This window comes from Dreissena polymorpha, chromosome 3 (assembly GCF_020536995.1).
Source record: "Dreissena polymorpha isolate Duluth1 chromosome 3, UMN_Dpol_1.0, whole genome shotgun sequence".
Lineage (NCBI taxonomy): Eukaryota > Metazoa > Mollusca > Bivalvia > Myida > Dreissenidae > Dreissena > Dreissena polymorpha.
The window spans coordinates 93,746,605-93,764,533 of NC_068357.1; the positions used below are offsets into that span (position 1 = coordinate 93,746,605).

The 17,929-nt window shown below is 35.1% G+C and overlaps 2 protein-coding genes and 1 long non-coding RNA gene across 3 annotated transcripts in view; 1 reads left to right on the forward strand and 2 right to left on the reverse strand.

The window, feature by feature from the left end:
• Positions 1-1,378: 1,378 nt before the first annotated feature.
• LOC127872408 (uncharacterized) lies at positions 1,379-3,619 on the forward strand. The gene is made up of 3 exons (XM_052415739.1): positions 1,379-1,542; positions 2,110-3,086; positions 3,288-3,619. The coding sequence occupies exons 1-3, from the start codon at positions 1,388-1,390 to the stop codon at positions 3,617-3,619; spliced, it is 1,464 nt and encodes a 487-aa protein (XP_052271699.1). The 5' UTR covers positions 1,379-1,387.
• A 2,350-nt stretch (positions 3,620-5,969) lies between these two features.
• Positions 5,970-14,285, reverse strand: LOC127872409 (uncharacterized). Its single transcript, XM_052415740.1, has 9 exons — positions 14,258-14,285; positions 13,177-13,355; positions 12,072-12,914; positions 10,689-11,833; positions 10,200-10,330; positions 9,245-9,447; positions 7,734-7,807; positions 7,375-7,514; positions 5,970-7,082 (listed from the first exon to the last, which is right to left on the reverse strand). Exons 1-9 carry the CDS (start codon positions 14,283-14,285, stop codon positions 6,694-6,696), a joined length of 3,132 nt encoding a protein of 1,043 aa, XP_052271700.1. The 3' UTR covers positions 5,970-6,693.
• A 1,359-nt stretch (positions 14,286-15,644) lies between these two features.
• The window catches only part of LOC127874291 (uncharacterized), a 6,457-nt gene continuing 4,172 nt past the window's right edge, over positions 15,645-17,929 (reverse strand). The window contains exons 2-3 of the long non-coding RNA XR_008046786.1: positions 16,161-16,399; positions 15,645-15,743 (exon numbers count right to left, since the gene is read on the reverse strand). This is a non-coding gene — a long non-coding RNA (uncharacterized LOC127874291). The remainder of the gene's footprint in view (positions 15,744-16,160; positions 16,400-17,929) is intronic.

A 17,929-nucleotide genomic window follows, 5' to 3' on the forward strand; every position in this document is an offset into this window, starting at 1 on the left:
ACTATGTTTCGCGCTCTTATTAAAACACGACTTTTACATGGCATTCATGTATAGTGAGTGGTGCAGATGTGTACCAAGGGCCTTAAACAGTATTATCACATGCCTCTAGACAATTTGTGTTATTCAGTTCGATAAATGGTAATATACTTGTACTGAAATTAAATTGTTACCGGATAAAATGTGTACAGCGATAACGTAAAATTACCCGTAAGTATTGTTTTCACTACGTAACTAATAACTAATATGACACCGGGGGGGGGGGGCAGTTCTCCGCCCCTACATATTTGATGGGAGGGCTTCTCCGGATACCTGAAAATAATGCTCCTTATTGTACTCAGGTAAATGTTTGCTGCAAGAACTGCTACGTTTAGCTGACAAGAAGAGCTGGCATTGGGTAGACTTAAGGGCTAGTTAGATCAAAGACGAAGTCATTGTTGCTAAAAATGGATAAAAAAAATCACTCAAAAACAGGAATAAGGAGGCATATTTTGTGCACAAATTATTTGTGTAGGTAGCATATAGGCAGATCTAGCAAGGTATTGCATCAGGAGCCAAGGTCACTTTTACTAAATATAGAAAAATACTTTCCACTTGTTAAGTTTAATTAGCAAGGGGGCATCGTTAAACCAGTAGTCTCCAGTAGATTGAACTAAATATTGTGCATTTTATCCTAATTTTAGACAAGTTTAACCCTGTGCAATTTAATCTTAAATTGATTACAATTCAAGAATATGATACAAACATGCTTGAAAGATCGTCAATACATTTCAGAATGGAACAGTTCATAAAAAATCAAACAAGTGACAACAGTTGAAAAGATCAATAAATCAATAAAGGTTTATCAGACCATTTCTAACTACCACTGACACAAGCGCGTTTGTTTAATGATAAGATGTATTAAGTTTCAACATATTTTTAGAAAATGGCCTATACCTCAGCGTTATGAAAAACAACTGTATGCCAGGTGTCTTTGTAACTTGACAAAAGACTTAATACTTCAATCTGTATTTTAAGTGTGTTGATATTGGATACACACAGTACGTTATAAGCCTTAAGACATTCACGTTTAGGAAATTGGTTCATATACTTGATAAAAACTGTGTGTGTCTTAACATCTTGGTCTCAATAACAGTCCATTAATAAAAGTAGTCAAAATTATAGTGAATACATAGCGTGTTAATCAGAGGACAGTTTCCTAATATTTTTGAAAATGGCAACATCTGTAGATTCTGTTAATATAAGTTCAGATTTTGTACAGGACTATGTTTGCAGCGCTTGCCAAAGTTCAAATATTGAAAAATGTGCTGATATTTTTTGTGAAACATGTATGACATTTTTTTGCAACAAATGCATTTATAAACATGATAAATTATATAAAAACCATTCCATGTATGGAAGAGGAGAACAAGATAAATGGCCTCTGACAAAGAAAATGGAGGATTTGCTTTTGAAATGTGATGTCCACACCGACGAGAAACTGAAAATGTTTTGTCAGGTCCACAGTCAGCTGTGCTGCTCTGATTGTGTTCTACTGAACCACAGGTAGGTAAAAAACAGCCATGCATTTGATAGAATGTTAATGAGGTTATAGAAGGTTCCAATGCTACTGTCTCATTCATCAATAAAATATCTTCATCAGGATCATTCTTCAGGCTGTATATATATTATATGCATTCAAATGTTAAATTATTGATGACAGAACTTATTGAGCACGTTTTTTTCCAGTCGTGCATAGATTGCATACATTGTTTGCAAAGCCCAATTTTTTTTGAGAAGAGGTTTTAATTGGTAGAGGACTATGTTATAGATTGAAATTATTGTCCGAGCTTTGTTGATATAACTTTTTATTAGGTAGTTCACTTAAGAATCTGGGTGATTATTGTATTAAAGGTATACGGTCACTATTCTGTAAATAATTTAATTTATTTTTCAAGCCAAGTTTAAAATATACTTACAATATTTTTAAATTAACACATGCCCTTATTTTATCTGTCATTCATTTTTCCATATTGATGTGTTGTTTTTGGTGAAGAAATTGTAAATGTCAAAATGGTTCATGTGATCAAAAGAATTATATACACATGTAATGCTACATGTTGTTTTTTTCAGACAGTGCACCAATGTGGCTCTAATTTCTGAGTCAGCTAAAAAGGCATTATTGGATATGAAACAGTTGTCAATTAATCTTCAATCTATTCTTGATCAACTTAATATGTTTAAGAGTACACAAGAGACCAGCATTCAGTTCGTGGAGGTATCATATACTGTAAAACTGCAAGAAATCCGAGACATGCGTAGCCAATTAAATGCTACTTTGGATGAGCTCGAAAATACAACAATGAAAGAGCTTGATGAAATTAGGACCACATTGCAAAAATCTCTTAAGAATGACGTTGACAAATGCAGCAGACTGAAGGATGAACTACAACAACATGTTGAAGCTGTACAGAGCCTGTGTGGAAAGAGCAAGAAAGAAATTGAGTTCATAGCCAGCAGGAAATGTCTGGAAAAAATACAACAGTCTGAGACATATCTGAAGAAGAACCCTTTGAAGGACCAGACTTTCATGATATTCCATGCAGACATTGACATCGAGCAGTACCTGTCAAAAAAGTCAGGTTTGGGGAGGATTGTAGTAATGAATTCAAACCAGGTGTTGACGGTGAAGAGGAAGTCCGAGTATACTGTGAAAATATCGAGTGACACAAAGCCTTGCAGCCTATCAGGCATTTGCATCCTGCCTAGTGGCCATGTCATTGTTGTTGATAGAAATAATGAAAAAGTTAAGCTGATTGACCAGCAGTACAATATAGTCAACCACAGTAAGGTGTCAGGTTTTCTATCAGACATTTGCCTCATAACACCCAGTGAAGTGGCTGTGACTGTTGGCAATGATGTGCAGTTCATCTCTGTGATAAATGGGCAGCTGATTACTGGGAGGAGGTTTCAGTTACCGCATGATGTTGTCGGTATTGCCCACCATCATGGAGCATTGTACGTCATCTCTCGCACTGCCCTGTACCACTACACTCTGACTGGGACACTTGTGAAAAAATTGTATGAGGATACAGGAGATGGTAGTAGAGGTAAATGCATTGTGAATATATTTAATAAATTAATATATTGTACGTTCTTGGATTACCGTAACCAATATTTTAACAAAGAAGATCTATTTTAAACTCTTAGGAACTATTATGAAATTATTTTGAGATTTGTGTTTAATGAACACAAGTGTTTATGTATTTAATGATGATTTATCTATATTTGACATGTTTAATGATTTGCAGTGTTAAACTGTGCAGTGAGTCCTGCTGGGGACAGGATCTATGTCACCAACTTAAACGACCAGAAGCTCCTCACACTGGCCATGGACGGCACCCTGATATCCACATTTACTGACCCTAAACTGCAATGTCCATGGGGTGTTCATGTTACACAGGCAGGACAGGTGTTTGTCTGTGGACACACCTCCCATACTGTCATACAGGTGGATCATGAGGGCAAAAAGAAGTTGGCAGAGATAGATGGAGTGAAATACCCAATATCTGTTTGGGTGAACACAAATATTGAACAGATCATTGTGGGAACCGACGAAATAGTTGTTCTGGAACTCCAATAGCTCTACCAGTTGAATATATATATATATATATATATATATATATATATATATATATATATATATATATATATATATATATATATATATATATATATATATATATCTCAGGGATCATATTTTCCCGCAACATCAATCGGTCTGGATTTAAATGGGGAAAAAGTGTCCGAAAATGTATATCCGAAATCATGACAAATTACGTTAAAATATAAACCATTGATTTTGCCATTCATGAAGGTGGTATAATAAATGTACAAATTTAATTCCCTTAGGCATTTTTTTAACGGAACATACGAGTTTTCTCATTTGGTTCTATCGTTTGCTATTTCATTGTTGTTTCGTGTGCTGTATTATCTGACTTTTCATCGTTGTCAATATTATTAATCTGTCATTCTGTGTGATTTGAAATCACGCTTCTAAACTTCCAGTCGTGGTTATTCAACAACAAACAATAAAGTACACGAATTATTTCGATTCTAACACGTTTTTTACTAAAGATTTATACAATGTATATTATTTTTCTTGTGTACTATTTTATGTGAATGTCCGCCCATAAAAATAACTTTCGGCTGTTCTGTCGATCAGATCCGCGACTTTCATTCATTTATTGCCGGATTATTACGTACGCTGGTGGAAAATGTATCGGCATGTTTTGTTTAGTTACAGAGCGTGCTTTCAGGTCCGCCCATCATTATTGCAGAATATCCGATTTTCTTCTTTGTTTATATGAAAGTTTACTGTTTCATGCATGAAATGCACAATGCCCACGTGGATGTCATCGAGGTTTTCATCTCCCAAGTAACTGTCGACGATTTTATCGTGGACGAGTACACATTACGGACCGATTAATTAGTGTGCTAGGTATAAGCCATTGAAATTATCGATTGATATTGACACGGGGTTATTCACGCATGACTAATACACAACCGCGCGAATCTTCGCTGCTTGGGGTCATAGTCCGCCTTATCACACCTAATCGAGATAAGAATATAAATAGGGTGTGTTAGCATGTGCACTGTGTAATCGATTTCATGACATTGGAATTTTAGCAAACAGAATCGGACCGACTGTTTGGGATTTTCAATCGGTCTTTCATGACCCCAATCGGTCTAGGACCGACAAAACCGAAAAATATGATCCCTGATATATATATATATTTGAAAGATCATGAGAACGCTCCCCATGTAGGGATCAAACCTGCGGCCTCCCAATCGCTAGGCAGGCACCATATCTACTATGCCACAGCGAGATTATTAAAAGATACAATATATATTGTAACTGTTGTTTTTTTGCATAATTTTCTTATGCAAAGATTAAGTAAAAAATGCGTGGTCTATAATTAATTTTGATTGCATATATTATTCATTTTATAATCTTCACACACTGTGGAAAGCGTGAGATGCAACATTATTTAAAATATGTTGAAAGGCTGAAACAGCAATTTATCAACTTTATTAGAGATTTACATGTCTTTACTTTCTTGGTAGAAAGGATCTTCTGCGCAATGTATTTTGTTGGCACATTGATCCTGTTCATGGAGTTTGGACCAATTCCATCCACAAATGATCAGAGCATACCCTGGTGTATCTGCAACATTAATATACAAAAAAATGGTTCAACTTAATACCAAAACAAAACAAAAACAGCCGAAACACCTTAAAGTTGTCATAAATATAAACGAAAAATGCTAGTTTGTTTGTAACATGGCAATATATACCAAGGAATATATATTGAAAAAAAAATAGCTCTATGTTGTATTAACAAGAAAATGTTTTCATTATAAATGCCATTTAAGTTAACTAGAATACAATTTCAGGGATTCACGGAATACAGGAGCTGATTGTTGGTATTTAATCTGCTCAAATTAATCATTCAAATTTTAGATTAGCAAATCATGGTGTAAAATGTCAACAAATTTGGACATATTGAACCGAATTAAATTAGTTTATAAACCGATTAAAACAAAATTAAATGTTAATAATAATTCTGCTTGCCATGTACATGGTGTTCTACTCCTACAAATACGAGATTTATGCACAGAAACATATAAGATGTCGATATACTAATGATACCTACCCGGTTGGCTTCCAATGTCGCCTGCTATTAGCTCTAAACCATGCGGTTCTCGTAGCACGATTACTTGGCAAGTTGTGTAGCATTACAGGCTTGCCATATCTTCCAACTTTACCCCCAAAATTTGACATTCAGGCATAAAGCAATAGAATTTCCGATTGTGTAGGTTTTTTTTGCCATTTACTTTTAACAGACCGGAAGTGAGCGATACATACCCGAATGGGAGACAACTCTTATTCGACTTAGTTTCGAAAATCCGGAATTAAACAAACAAGTTGGAAATGTTTCTTAACGATTAATAAACCATGCTATATGACAAGCTATTTACACATAAAACGTGATACTATTTACAACGTTCTACAATTCACAAAAGTATGATACATGCTGTTAACACAACACAGTAAATAACATACCAACGTATCCATAAACATTGATGTCAAAAGCTTATACACAAGAGAAATAATAACAATACATGATATAACCAAATTAAGTTGGATATGTTCCTAGACAAATACAAATGTATAGATAATTTATAATTATACGCGACAAGCTTTATACAAACAAACAAAATATCAATTAATACGTTCCACATTCAGAAATAATATGTGGCGAGCTAATAACACAACAATCATTCCACTATTTAATACGTTACATGACGTTCACCACAAGATGTCGTCAAAACAAACAAAACATCTCTCAAACAGATTGTATTCAACATAAATATAAACGTACGTTTTCTTTACAAAAAGTTTTAGTATCACTTATAAATAAATGTATCAAGTAATTGACATAAAAGAAACGTGTCTGCTTTTTATTTCGGCTCTTAATTTCAATGATACTTTTCTCAGATTGTACATGAGTATATGAATTTGATAAAACTTAACTTGGATTAAAGTAAAAGCCAGAACGGGCTAACAAACTGCCGTGAAAATCTCAAAACACCTTCTATGAACGATACATTCATGTTTCTTTCTTTGTCGCATGCATTTTAATTCACCAATAAGCTACACATACAGATTTTTCGTTTGCTGTTTTGGAATGGGTGGGATATTACCGAAATTTAGATTATTCAACGGTACAGGCAGCTCGGAGTCCGACCTCAAAAATTCGCAACAATTATTGCTAGGAAGAATTTCCGCTGGTTGTTCGGTGGAAACGGGTGTAGGCGTGACTGTTGCATTACCGGGACAAGGCTTCGCCAAAATTCTCCCAGCTGTATGGTCTGATTGTGAGTCGTCTGTCATCTTGTTGACACTGCAACCGCTTATACCTGAGCTGTCCCCTCCCATCTGAGAGGACTGGTCTATACCGTCGACCGAGCGGTGCATGATTTCCGTGGGTCGCAAGTACCCAGGGTCATCAACGAATGGCGTCAAGTAGGTGTCGTTAGACCCTACGAACACATGAACATATGTTCAAGAAGGATAAAGGTCGGACAGTATCTGCCAACAGTTCTCTTAAAATAATGGATCAGTTGTAAGCTTAATCCTTATTCAAATTCACATTTTAAACCAACATAATTTATTGTAAATGGTTCCAATAATGATTTGAAATCGGATCGATAGAGCTAAACGGCTTAAATAATTTCGAGCGCCTTTATAATTATAGGATATATATATAGGGGTCGGTTTGTGTGAGTTTGACAATATAATGTTAATACGAACCTAAGATTATATCATTCTTACCTTTACTCCTGCGGTAGTAGCAGATTGATGCTACTAATGCCGCCACCAAAGCAACCGTAATGCCAATGAAAACGCCCATAGCGATTACATAGCTCTTGTTTTCACGCGTGCCACTGCCGTTCTCATCTGGCTTCTCTGACCTGAAAATGGTCAGCTTAAATCTGACTGTGTCAATATATCACCGCACTTGTATTAAGAAAAGATCGATCATCAAAATTATGTAACATCAGAATACAATGTGATGATCAAAAGATGTGCGCACCATTTCCGCCATTTAACATTCTTATTAAAGTAGGCAGTAATTCGTGCTTCGTAAAGCAACAAGAACAGGGTTATGAAAGAGTGTTACTAATACGTACATTTTAGCGAAGCAGGTATTGCAACTCTCGTGAAAATTTTCACTGCACGTGGATTTCGGGAAATCTTTAGGAGTCTGCAGAGAAATAAAGTGACATAAATAAGTACGTACGTTTTAATATTAATTGGAAAAAAACGGCGCATTGCCATTGACTTGTTAATTAATACAGTTTCAATCAAATAAATAATAAACTTCCATGTCATGAAGAAAAGTCACTTGCATCAATGGTTTACATTCGACAAGTGACAAGTTGCTGCTAGGCTCGTGGTTTATTCACTTTCAAATTATTATTTGTGATTAATTCTGGTGATATTCTAAGGTGTGAAGCTCTTGAAACCAGTTTAAATTATAAGAGCTTTGAATTGGGGTTCGACATAGTTTGGTAAATGTTTTGATGTGTATTTTTTTATTTAGAACATGAGTTCAGAGTCAAAATGTTTTTCCAGAATTCTGAGTAACCGACAATATGGCCCCATTGGTGCAAACAGGTGCCATGTGCCTTCTAGTTTCAATGTCACCTGGTACCTTTTTGCACCAAGGGGGCGATATGAAATTACGAATTGTCTTGCTTACTGCTGCTGCTATAGTGTCGCTAGGTTTATAAATATGATTTTGTCGTCATTTTCGTAATGCATAAAAATTAATTAAATGTGTAATTAAATTAAATTATCGTTGAATTTGAAGAATGAACATACCACATAATATGTTACACCGAAAAGCTTCCTATTGTCTCTGAAAAGTTAGGAATCACTAATGCGTCACTGTTGCCACGAAATAATTGAGCTATCTGCATATTGTTAAAACGAAGACTGAGTTGTGCGTAATAACTCGTATAAAACATTTTTAAGAAAGTCGGCGTATGTTTTTTTCAAGGGAGCTAATAATAGTAAAATGATATTTTCGTAAATACAAAATAAACACTTAGTATTACAGATTTATAAGCGCAGGTATACGTTGGGTATAAAACCTAACATGTAAATATAGCCGCCTGGTTCTTAATGGGTGTGCATTTGTTCCGTTATTCTTTAAAGCGTACGTGGTTAAAGTCACATTTATTTTATGTATGATGAATTGAGTTGTATGTTTCTGCCCATGACAAAATCGAACACAAGTTTGCTTACTGGTAATATTTCATCATCTATTTATATTACATGGACCTCTAATAATTGATACAATTCGATTACTGCATTTCTTACTGGTGTTCCACTTATGCATAACACGTGTGCATTAATCGGCTATAACGATGCTGAATACATGTTTTTGCGTCGTTAATCATGATTAAACATATTTATAACATTGTTTGTATTGTCATGAATTGTATTAAAAATCAGTCACTTGCCTACTGCCTAATGTAAAATACAGGAGGATGTAACGATTATTGTACTGTTTTTTTTTGTACAAATGTGTTCATGTATGGCATACAATAACGTAATTAACCTCCCTATCCAGAGTCGTCTACGAAATCAATCCGTCAAACATGTCATGCAATGGCTAACACGATTCTATTATTACCTCTATTTCCTCGTAGAATAAGCCTTTGGAGTCTTGTGTTACTCTGTACGTGACGAAGTCAATTAGCCCGTCGTGTGTTGTGTTGTGGAAGATAGGTTTAAGAGACCTCAGGTTGTAAGCTACTTGCTGGTTCTTGATGTTGTTTATAAGCGTCTCTGGTTTCTCGAGGTATGCCTTGCAAATTGTGCTTGTGTTTCCGTTGCCTACATGAGAAAAATAGGATTTTAATATATATTCACATTGTTAAGTTTTCGTTCAATGAATGTTCCCTCCTCTAAAGTTAAATTCACAACACGTGCTTGGTACAAATGTACAAATGTTTAAACATACAATCACTCCAAACATACATTTACGCGATCCTAGGAGGGGGTTCTCACATTTTTTAAGTTATTAATTCATCATGCAATGATCGTTCAAAATCAACGCAATCTACATATTTTAAATATTTCTAAAAAACAGCCTATGGTGTCTCTAAGTATATTGCATGTTTTGATAATTTAAGCTCAAACAGACACACACGCTTGGTACATACGTTTGCGCATCAATTATTTGGAAAATAACAACATATAGGCACTTGACGTTAAATAACATGAACTATTTTGAAAAGACGCAATCATACTTGATGTTAGATAACAAATGAAGCGCAATTGATATCGAGTGTTAGTGTTAGTGTCAATAACCTACACAAAAGATGTAATCTTCCTACACATATTATGTAATGTTCCTTCACAAATGATGTTATGTTCTTACACAAAGGAAGGATGTAATGTTTCTACACAAATGATGTACTGTTCCTACACAAATTATGCAATGATTCTACACAAATGATGTAATGTTATTCCGACACAAATGATGTAATGTTCCTACCGAAATGATGTAATGTTCCTACACAAATGATGTTATGTTCCTACACAAATGATGTTATGCTCCTACACAAATGATGTTATGTTCCTACACAAATGATGTAATGTTTCCTTCGCTCCCTTCAGAAGCGTCTCTACCCCAATCGCAGCAAACGGTGACCAAGTATCAATTTTGAAACAAGTATCCGTGGCACGAAGACAGGGTTGCAAGTATTGGTCCACGCTAAAACATGAGCATCATATAGCATTTAAATAACTTGCAAAACGAACATACCGTTTATAAAAAAATAGTTACGCAGACTGGGCTTAACAATTTTGTATTATTGTTACTTTGGGTATTTTTGAAAGGGAGCTCATTAACGGTGCACATTACAACCATAATCGATCGTTGAAATAAATTTAAAACAAAGTAAATGATGATTTTTTTAAATACAAAACAAAAGCACATATTTATTGATGAAGATTTTATTTACGTGTTCAAGTAAGATTGTATGGACGTTTTCTTAAACAATTATGACATCTGACAATAATAAAGTTTAATCACTAACACCACAAGAAAGTACAGATATAGCACATCTTACCTGCATGGCTTTCTATGTGTTGTTTTATCAAATCTCCACTCATAATAGCAGTCAAAGTAATCCTCCATATACTCCAATAGCCACTGTTGCTTCTGTTTCTGTTTGGAAGCATCTTCAATATGTTTCTTCAGATAGTCAGGTATAGGTATCTCATTTGCTAAAGTTATAGATCCTACAAGATTTTCGCCATTCGCTAAAATATCTCTGTTACCCCAGTCCTCTGATGCAATAAATGTGTAGCCCTGCAACTGCTTCAATATTTCAATTACTTTAACAACGTCAAAAGAACTCAGAAACACCAGCACAAGCTTGGGCAATCCCTTCTGCGTTAACTGAGTTCGAATCATTTCAAGATCTATGTTTGTTTTCTGTTCTACTTTAACAATCTGCGCTACACATACCCCGTTCTTATCAGCATGCTCTACTAATGCGTCCTTCCCTCCACGTCCATATGCCGTGTCGGAATATAAAATCTGGATTAAGTCTGAGCCAGTCGATTTTACGAGCTCAATCATTTTGCTACCTTGATGAAGGTCATTTGGGATCATTCTCATAAAGTACGGATATAAAGTTCGGTCGCTTAGAACTGGGCTTGTGCTTCCGTAGGATATTTGCACCGATTTAATTTGTGTAAGAATAGACGCGACCATTATGCTGTTGTCGCTAACCCATCCCCCTATGTAACCGATGATCTTGGAGCGTACTTCCGTAAATTTACCGTCCTCATATATTCCCTGATTTAAAAGTTGCAACAATCTTGCAGCCACGATCTGGCGGCTGTTACACGAGTCGATGATGATAACACCTATTGAAGCATCGGGGATCTTATCCGAGTATGATAGTTTCGCCTCTTTTACTGCCGCCTTTATGCTCTCCGCAACATCTAAACCACCCTGTTTAACGGAACCACATGCCAAAACATCATTCAATACTGTATGTACCGGAACTATGCCGACTATATACAGGTCTCCTTTCGTTACGTCAATTGGCAATGGCGCTATTTGACGACACTCTGTGCATTTTCTTCCGTCCGGACACTGTGGCTTCAGAAAAGTTGGATAACTTTGTTCCGTTCCGTTACGATAATATTGATGGATTCGGTTAGTACTAAGAACATTTCCTCCATATGATGATATTTGGAATATCTGAAATATTTCCAGAGTTGATAGTATATTTCAATAAGTTAACCTGAAGGTTTGGTGTGTTTCCTTAAATATATACCGATTTACAAATGTTTATTAATCACAAATATCATTTGTCAATCTAAGGTTTAATTAATCTAGTTACTTTAAATTATAACAAATACACTTATAAATAAGTACTAAACAGTGTTCGCGTGTGTACGCGAAAGTGCGTAACCAAACTTTAACCCAAATGAATTACCTTTTCGAAACCGAATGCAGATGTTTCTGATTTACGAATATTGTTCAGCACGTCCAAGTCATAAAATGTTGCCAACGCATTTGACATGGTAAGTTGTGCATTCGGGATATTTGGTCCGAATGAAATAAGCATATTTCCAATGGTAGACACATAACTCAAACGTGACGCTGTAGTCGATAGTTGCGCCGTGTCGAGACCAGTACACTGTGAAGATACCTGACACAGTTGGGACATCGACTTTAAAATTACATCAACTGAAATCTGAGCATATGTCGAGTAGATAGATAATTGTGTAATATCAAATAAGTGTGCATTTGACGTGTTATTATCTTCTTTCTGTTCAGCAAGTTTTCTTACGAACCAATTACCGGATAAATTTGTGTTTGTTAGCGAAACATTCCAGTGCTTGTGAAATGCAGTATTTGTCAATATCGAGGGGGAGATAGCATACATTCCTTTTGAGGCGTTGTAAGCTGGTGCTATGTCGGGAACAGAAAAAGGCTCATTCTCTACAGCAATAATCACGGGCCGCATATAATTGTTGTCAGTCGTATTGAACTCGAATTTCTCGAGGCCTGCCATGACACTGCTTATCAGATTTGTATCACCTATGATTATCAACCCTCTCGTACTTTTCACGCCAAATAAAATTTCCTCTAGATCTTCGGTAATATCTCTAGACGTGTCTGCCGGTCTGGATAACACATGAGGAAAGCAGATATAGCGTCCATCGTCGCCATGCAATGACTGTATGTTTGCAACCATGGACACAGAATGTGTAGTGTTGTCATGAATGATGGCCATGTAGGTCCACAACATACCCGACATAAACTCCACAATGGCCTGAAGCGTTTCAACATGCAATCACAGTTATGTTTGTTTAGAAATAAATATACAAAATTGTTGTAAATAATTAAGATGTATTTGTGTTTGTGTGTGTGTTATTTTACAATTACAATATTTAAGCACTAAACGTGTTCATTATAACAAACCTTTAGAAAACGGACAAGAGACGCCGCGATAAAACTGAATTATTAAATGCAAAGATCGCGCTTTAGTTGGGACACATGAAATAAGATGGTACAAGATATATGCACGTTAATACCTTTGACTTTGCCATTTCAGTAGGAATAACACGGAAGAAATTCTTATATATTTCTCTATTGTCAAACACATTGCTGTCTGCGCTGAAGGATATCTGCATGGGTCGGAATGAAGGTGGTAATGCGCTAAGAAGGCGAGATACCACCTCGGTATCTTCGTTTGATTCTGGTCCAATAACGGCTGTAAACAAAATTTAGGGTCTTGTAAATAATGTATGGTCATACAATATACACACAATGGACTTGCAAGGGAGTCTATTACTGAATTGTATAAACAAATTAAATGCAGTATGGGCTGAGTGACACCGAAAGTCCGCTATTTTGCTTTCAAATACACCATGGTACCAATGAGTTAGTGGGAGGCGGTTGTAGTTTTCCGCCTCCCGTTATCTCATGGAAGGAATAAATCTATGACAACACGCATCAAAATCATTGTCATTAAAAGCACCATCATAATCATGATCACAACGTTTGAACAGTTTATACACGGAGGGAAACAAACAAAAAATACAATCGATAAAACTGTATTAGATTCATAATGAAGCATGGTCATAGCATTATAATTACTTAAGCACGACCATATGATTTATTAAACGTGTTCACTCCGTAAAATGTGTGCGTAATTTATTTGTATTTAAACTCCCAATCAATATACTATTATTTATACAATCTGGATGGTATTATTGTTTAAATAATGTTATTATTTCAGACTTAACAAGCGCGATTTTGTAAAATACAGATTTATTTCACGCACTGTTCAAGGTTAGCTTGTTTTCATTCGGTGTGAGTAGTGTGTCGTCTATTTATAGCTCTTTACCACTTAAGCGGTGAGATTTGTTATCTAATCTTGATGACCTTATCAGTATGCATAGCACGACATTTATCCCGAAAAAGATCGAATACCTCAACAACTATATCAAATGTTAAAAAACCTGGTTATAAATCTAAAGGCAATAGTTTTGAATTCATCTATAGTATGCTTGTTCATAATGATTTTCTTGATAATATAACGACCAAGTTTGAATTGTATTGCATACGATTACAAACTTAGTCATTGGATCAAAGCTAACAAAATAGTGTTACCACTACAGACGCCACTTTTAGGACTCATTCATGGTAGGTAAGAATTATCAATATCTAGACAAAGTTTAAAGTCTAGGTAACGTGCGTTAGAAATATGTTAACATGTCATTTATTTATACAAACTTGTAATCACTCTAGGAGCTAAATGTATTATTTAATATTTAAGAAATTTGGTCGGAATGTTTATAATATAAAGGGAAAAATAAGAACAGGCTGAAACGCGTCTAAAACTAGTTCAAATCATACAAAATACCTCGATATAACCCTAATACATCGTATTTTAGTCAGATCTGCAACAACGTGTATACCAACAATAAGTTCGTTACCACTACAATGCCAATTATGTTTTAATTATTTATATTATTTATTTTTGTATAGGAAATATAAATGACATTCAGTGTAATTCCGATCAATTTGTCTGTTTCTTTTAAGTAAATAGCAGAAGTTTTAATTTTCAATTAAACTAGACGGTAAATAATGAGGGTCTATCATAATATAGATACTACGTATACCAACGCGTATAACATAAATCGAATATTGGTGAGGACAATAGTAACATCAAAGTAGAGTTTACCGTCAACTGTTTATTACACGGACATTTATCGGGTATAATGTTAAATACAGGGTTTTGCAATCATGAAACACTATTCTTAGACACAAAGGAGCCATTTTAATGGTGACAATTGTTTAAATAAAAGAAAATATTTTATGTGAGAAGCATAACACTTTTTTCGTATAAATCACATGTTCTATGTTGGCTACATCTTGTTTGAATGATTAAAAGCTCATACGAGATACAAAGCATATGGAAAGTTTGGTAGAAATATGAAGACTTGGTCTAATAATGTAACGAGTCAAATAAAGGAAATAATAACTTTGAGCTCGTGACAGAGCCTGTTAACGACGAATACAAGTGAATTTAACTTCCTGTTTATACCGACGCGGAAAATATTTTCTTCGACGAAATTTCTAGTTTTTAGTTTCAGGTAAACATTTTAAATTTAAGCCGATTGATATCTATCAAAACTAGTTTTCTTTATACTAAGTGTAAGATAAATTATATGTGAATTATTGTGAAATGTACATATGCGGCATCGAAGTGTAGCTTGCAAGTACATATAAACACCACTTAAGAATAAGAAATGAATGTAGATACATTTTCCCAAAGCGTATATTTCAAAATGGTTTAACATGGTGCGCAGTTGATTTGAGTATAAACTATCAAACATTTCGTAATAAAATGTTAATAAAATGTTTTTGTATGTTGATGTCATATCTGGTCATTCTAACAATTCATTATATTACTATTGGTAATAACATATTATTTATAAATATAAAATATCAAGTCGAGCAAGTAAATATGCTGTAATGATAAAACCATACTGACCAATAGACTTCGAATATGGGTCTCCCAACATTTGTGAGATGTTGTACGCTATTTCTTGTGCCCTACTGACGTTTCCGCACGTTGCATGGACTCGCAGACCTAAAGTTGCAGCATAACATCCAATATTTTTTTCCGTTAGGTGACTTAATACATTAAGAAAAACAAGAAACATAAAAAAATTGTTTGAAAGACAGTTTAAAGAATGCTCGATAGGCATTCAAAAAGAGACGATTTTAAATGAAGTATTTACATATCGCATTTCCGTTCGCTACGAAAACATTATTGCTTTTGAACAAGCAAAGCTAAAATAAATGACAAATGTTGAATCTGCTGTGAACCAACGTTTTTTTTTAATATTCGGGTCCTGTTAAAAGCAAGGAACAGGAACAGCCAAATAAATAAAAAAAGTGGTCGTCTTGAATTTGTCTTATTAAGACTAACATAGCAGTAAATGTAACAAATAGTTACCAAAAAAATCAAAGGAGTTTTGACCAGATATAGTTTTATTTTAAATACCTATTTTAATGGTTGACGTTTGCTGTATCCGGTAACGGACGGCCTCAAGATGTTGTACAGATCGTGGAACCAGCCGCGCGCAAGGCTCATCGCCCTGTCCTGCATACAGAGTAAACACACCCTCTATGTAGAAGTCACCGCTCAGTATCTCTATATAGCCGGTAACCACGCCCGTGAAGAGGATCAAAGTCACGCCCAGCATGAACAGCATTTTTACTTGCGTAATTCGCTCTACGTGTCTGTAATTTTAAAAGGTCTGCATGATGCTATTTTTACTTATAACTGTAGTTTGTTAAAAACATACACTCATATAAAGTACAAATAATGTAAAACAAGGTCGCTGTTGAATAAATATGCGATTGTAGCAAAGCTTAAACAAGAGAACCGCCTAACGGGCGCAGACCGCTCATCTATTTTTCTTTTTAAAGGTGAAGGGACCTATCTCAATACTTCAATCAAACAGGGGGGAGGGGTGGGATGGAGAGAGTGTATAGTGTGGGGGTGTGGTCATTATTTACATTAACTTTCAAAGAAACAAACATTTTTTTTTTGGGGGGGGGGATTCTTTTGTGGGATGGTTGGACAGTCTTTCAAAAATAAAATAATACAAATAAACAAATTGTGTTTTGTTAACGATGTTCTTTTTGAGGGGGTGGGGTCCGGGTGGTGGGGGTTGAGAGGGTTGTATAGTGTGAGGTGTGGTCATTTATTAGATGATATTTCAAAAATACCAAAAAAAAATGGAAAAAAATAAAAATAACAATTTTGGGGGGGGGGGGGGATTCTGAGATGGGGCGTGGGGTATGGTTTGTGTGGGGTCCTTTGTGGTATGTCAGGTAAGTGTTGTTTTGTCAAAGTGTGGATCAAATCTTATCATAAAAAAAGAACTATGGCTATTTTAGCAAAATTTAATAATTTGATCTTGAGAGTCAATGTCATTCAAAGATCAATGTCAAATTTAACTTGCCAGGAACAGTTCTCTCATGATAGTAAAAAGGTATTTAAAAGTTTGAAAGCAATAGCCTTGATACTTCAGAATTAATGTAGATCTTAACACAAAATTTAACAAAATATTCAAAGTTACTTAGTCAAAAAAGAGCCATAATTCCATCAAAATGGCAACCAGAGTTATGCAACTTTTCCTGTAAAGTCCCCTTATGATAGTTAGCGAGTGTTGCAAGTGTGACAGAAATAGCTGTGAAACTCTAGGAGTAAAGCGGACCAAAACATACAACTTAACCAAATTTTCAATTTTCTAAGTATAAAAGGGGCCATAATTCTGTCACAAATTATAGTCAGAATTACATAACTTTCCCCTTATGATAGTAAGCAAGTGTTCCAAGTCTGAAAGCAATAGCTATGATACTTAAGGAGTAAAGTGGACCAAAACACAAAACTTAACCAAATTTCAATTTTCTAAGAATAAAAGGGGCCATAATTTTGTCCGAATGCCAGTCAGGGTTACAATTCTTTGCCTGCACAGTCCCCTTATGATAGTTAGTAAGTGTTGCAACTATGAAAGCAATAGCTTTGATACTTTAGGAATAAAGTAGACATAAACAAAAAACTTAACCAAATGTTCAATTTTCTAAGTGTAAAAAGGGCCATAATTATGTCAAAATGCCCGTCAGAGTAACATTACTTTGCCTGCACAGTCCTCTTATGATAGTTAGTAAGTGTTACAGGTATGAAAGCTATAGCTTTGATACTTAAGGAATAAAGTGTACATAAACACAAAACTTAACCAAATTTTCAAATTTTCAAGTATA

What these genes read in the sequence shown, in the direction of transcription:
- LOC127872408 (XM_052415739.1), top strand. Translation starts at nt 1,388, where the DNA reads ATGTATGGAAGAGGAGAACAAGATAAATGGCCTCTGACAAAGAAAATG. An exon ending in TGTGTTCTACTGAACCACAG is followed by an intron (nt 1,543 to 2,109) that starts GTAGGTAAAAAA and finishes TGTTTTTTTCAG; the next exon opens with ACAGTGCACCAATGTGGCTC. An exon ending in TACAGGAGATGGTAGTAGAG is followed by an intron (nt 3,087 to 3,287) that starts GTAAATGCATTG and finishes AATGATTTGCAG; the next exon opens with TGTTAAACTGTGCAGTGAGT.
- LOC127872409 (XM_052415740.1), bottom strand. Translation starts at nt 14,285, where the DNA reads ATGAGTCCTAAAAGTGGCGTCTGTAGTG. An exon ending in TAAAAGTGGCGTCTGTAGTG is followed by an intron (nt 13,356 to 14,257) that starts GTAACACTATTT and finishes TTTTGTTTACAG; the next exon opens with CCGTTATTGGACCAGAATCA. An exon ending in GGAAACATTACATCATTTGT is followed by an intron (nt 9,448 to 10,199) that starts GTAGGAACATAA and finishes TTTCTCATGTAG; the next exon opens with GCAACGGAAACACAAGCACA.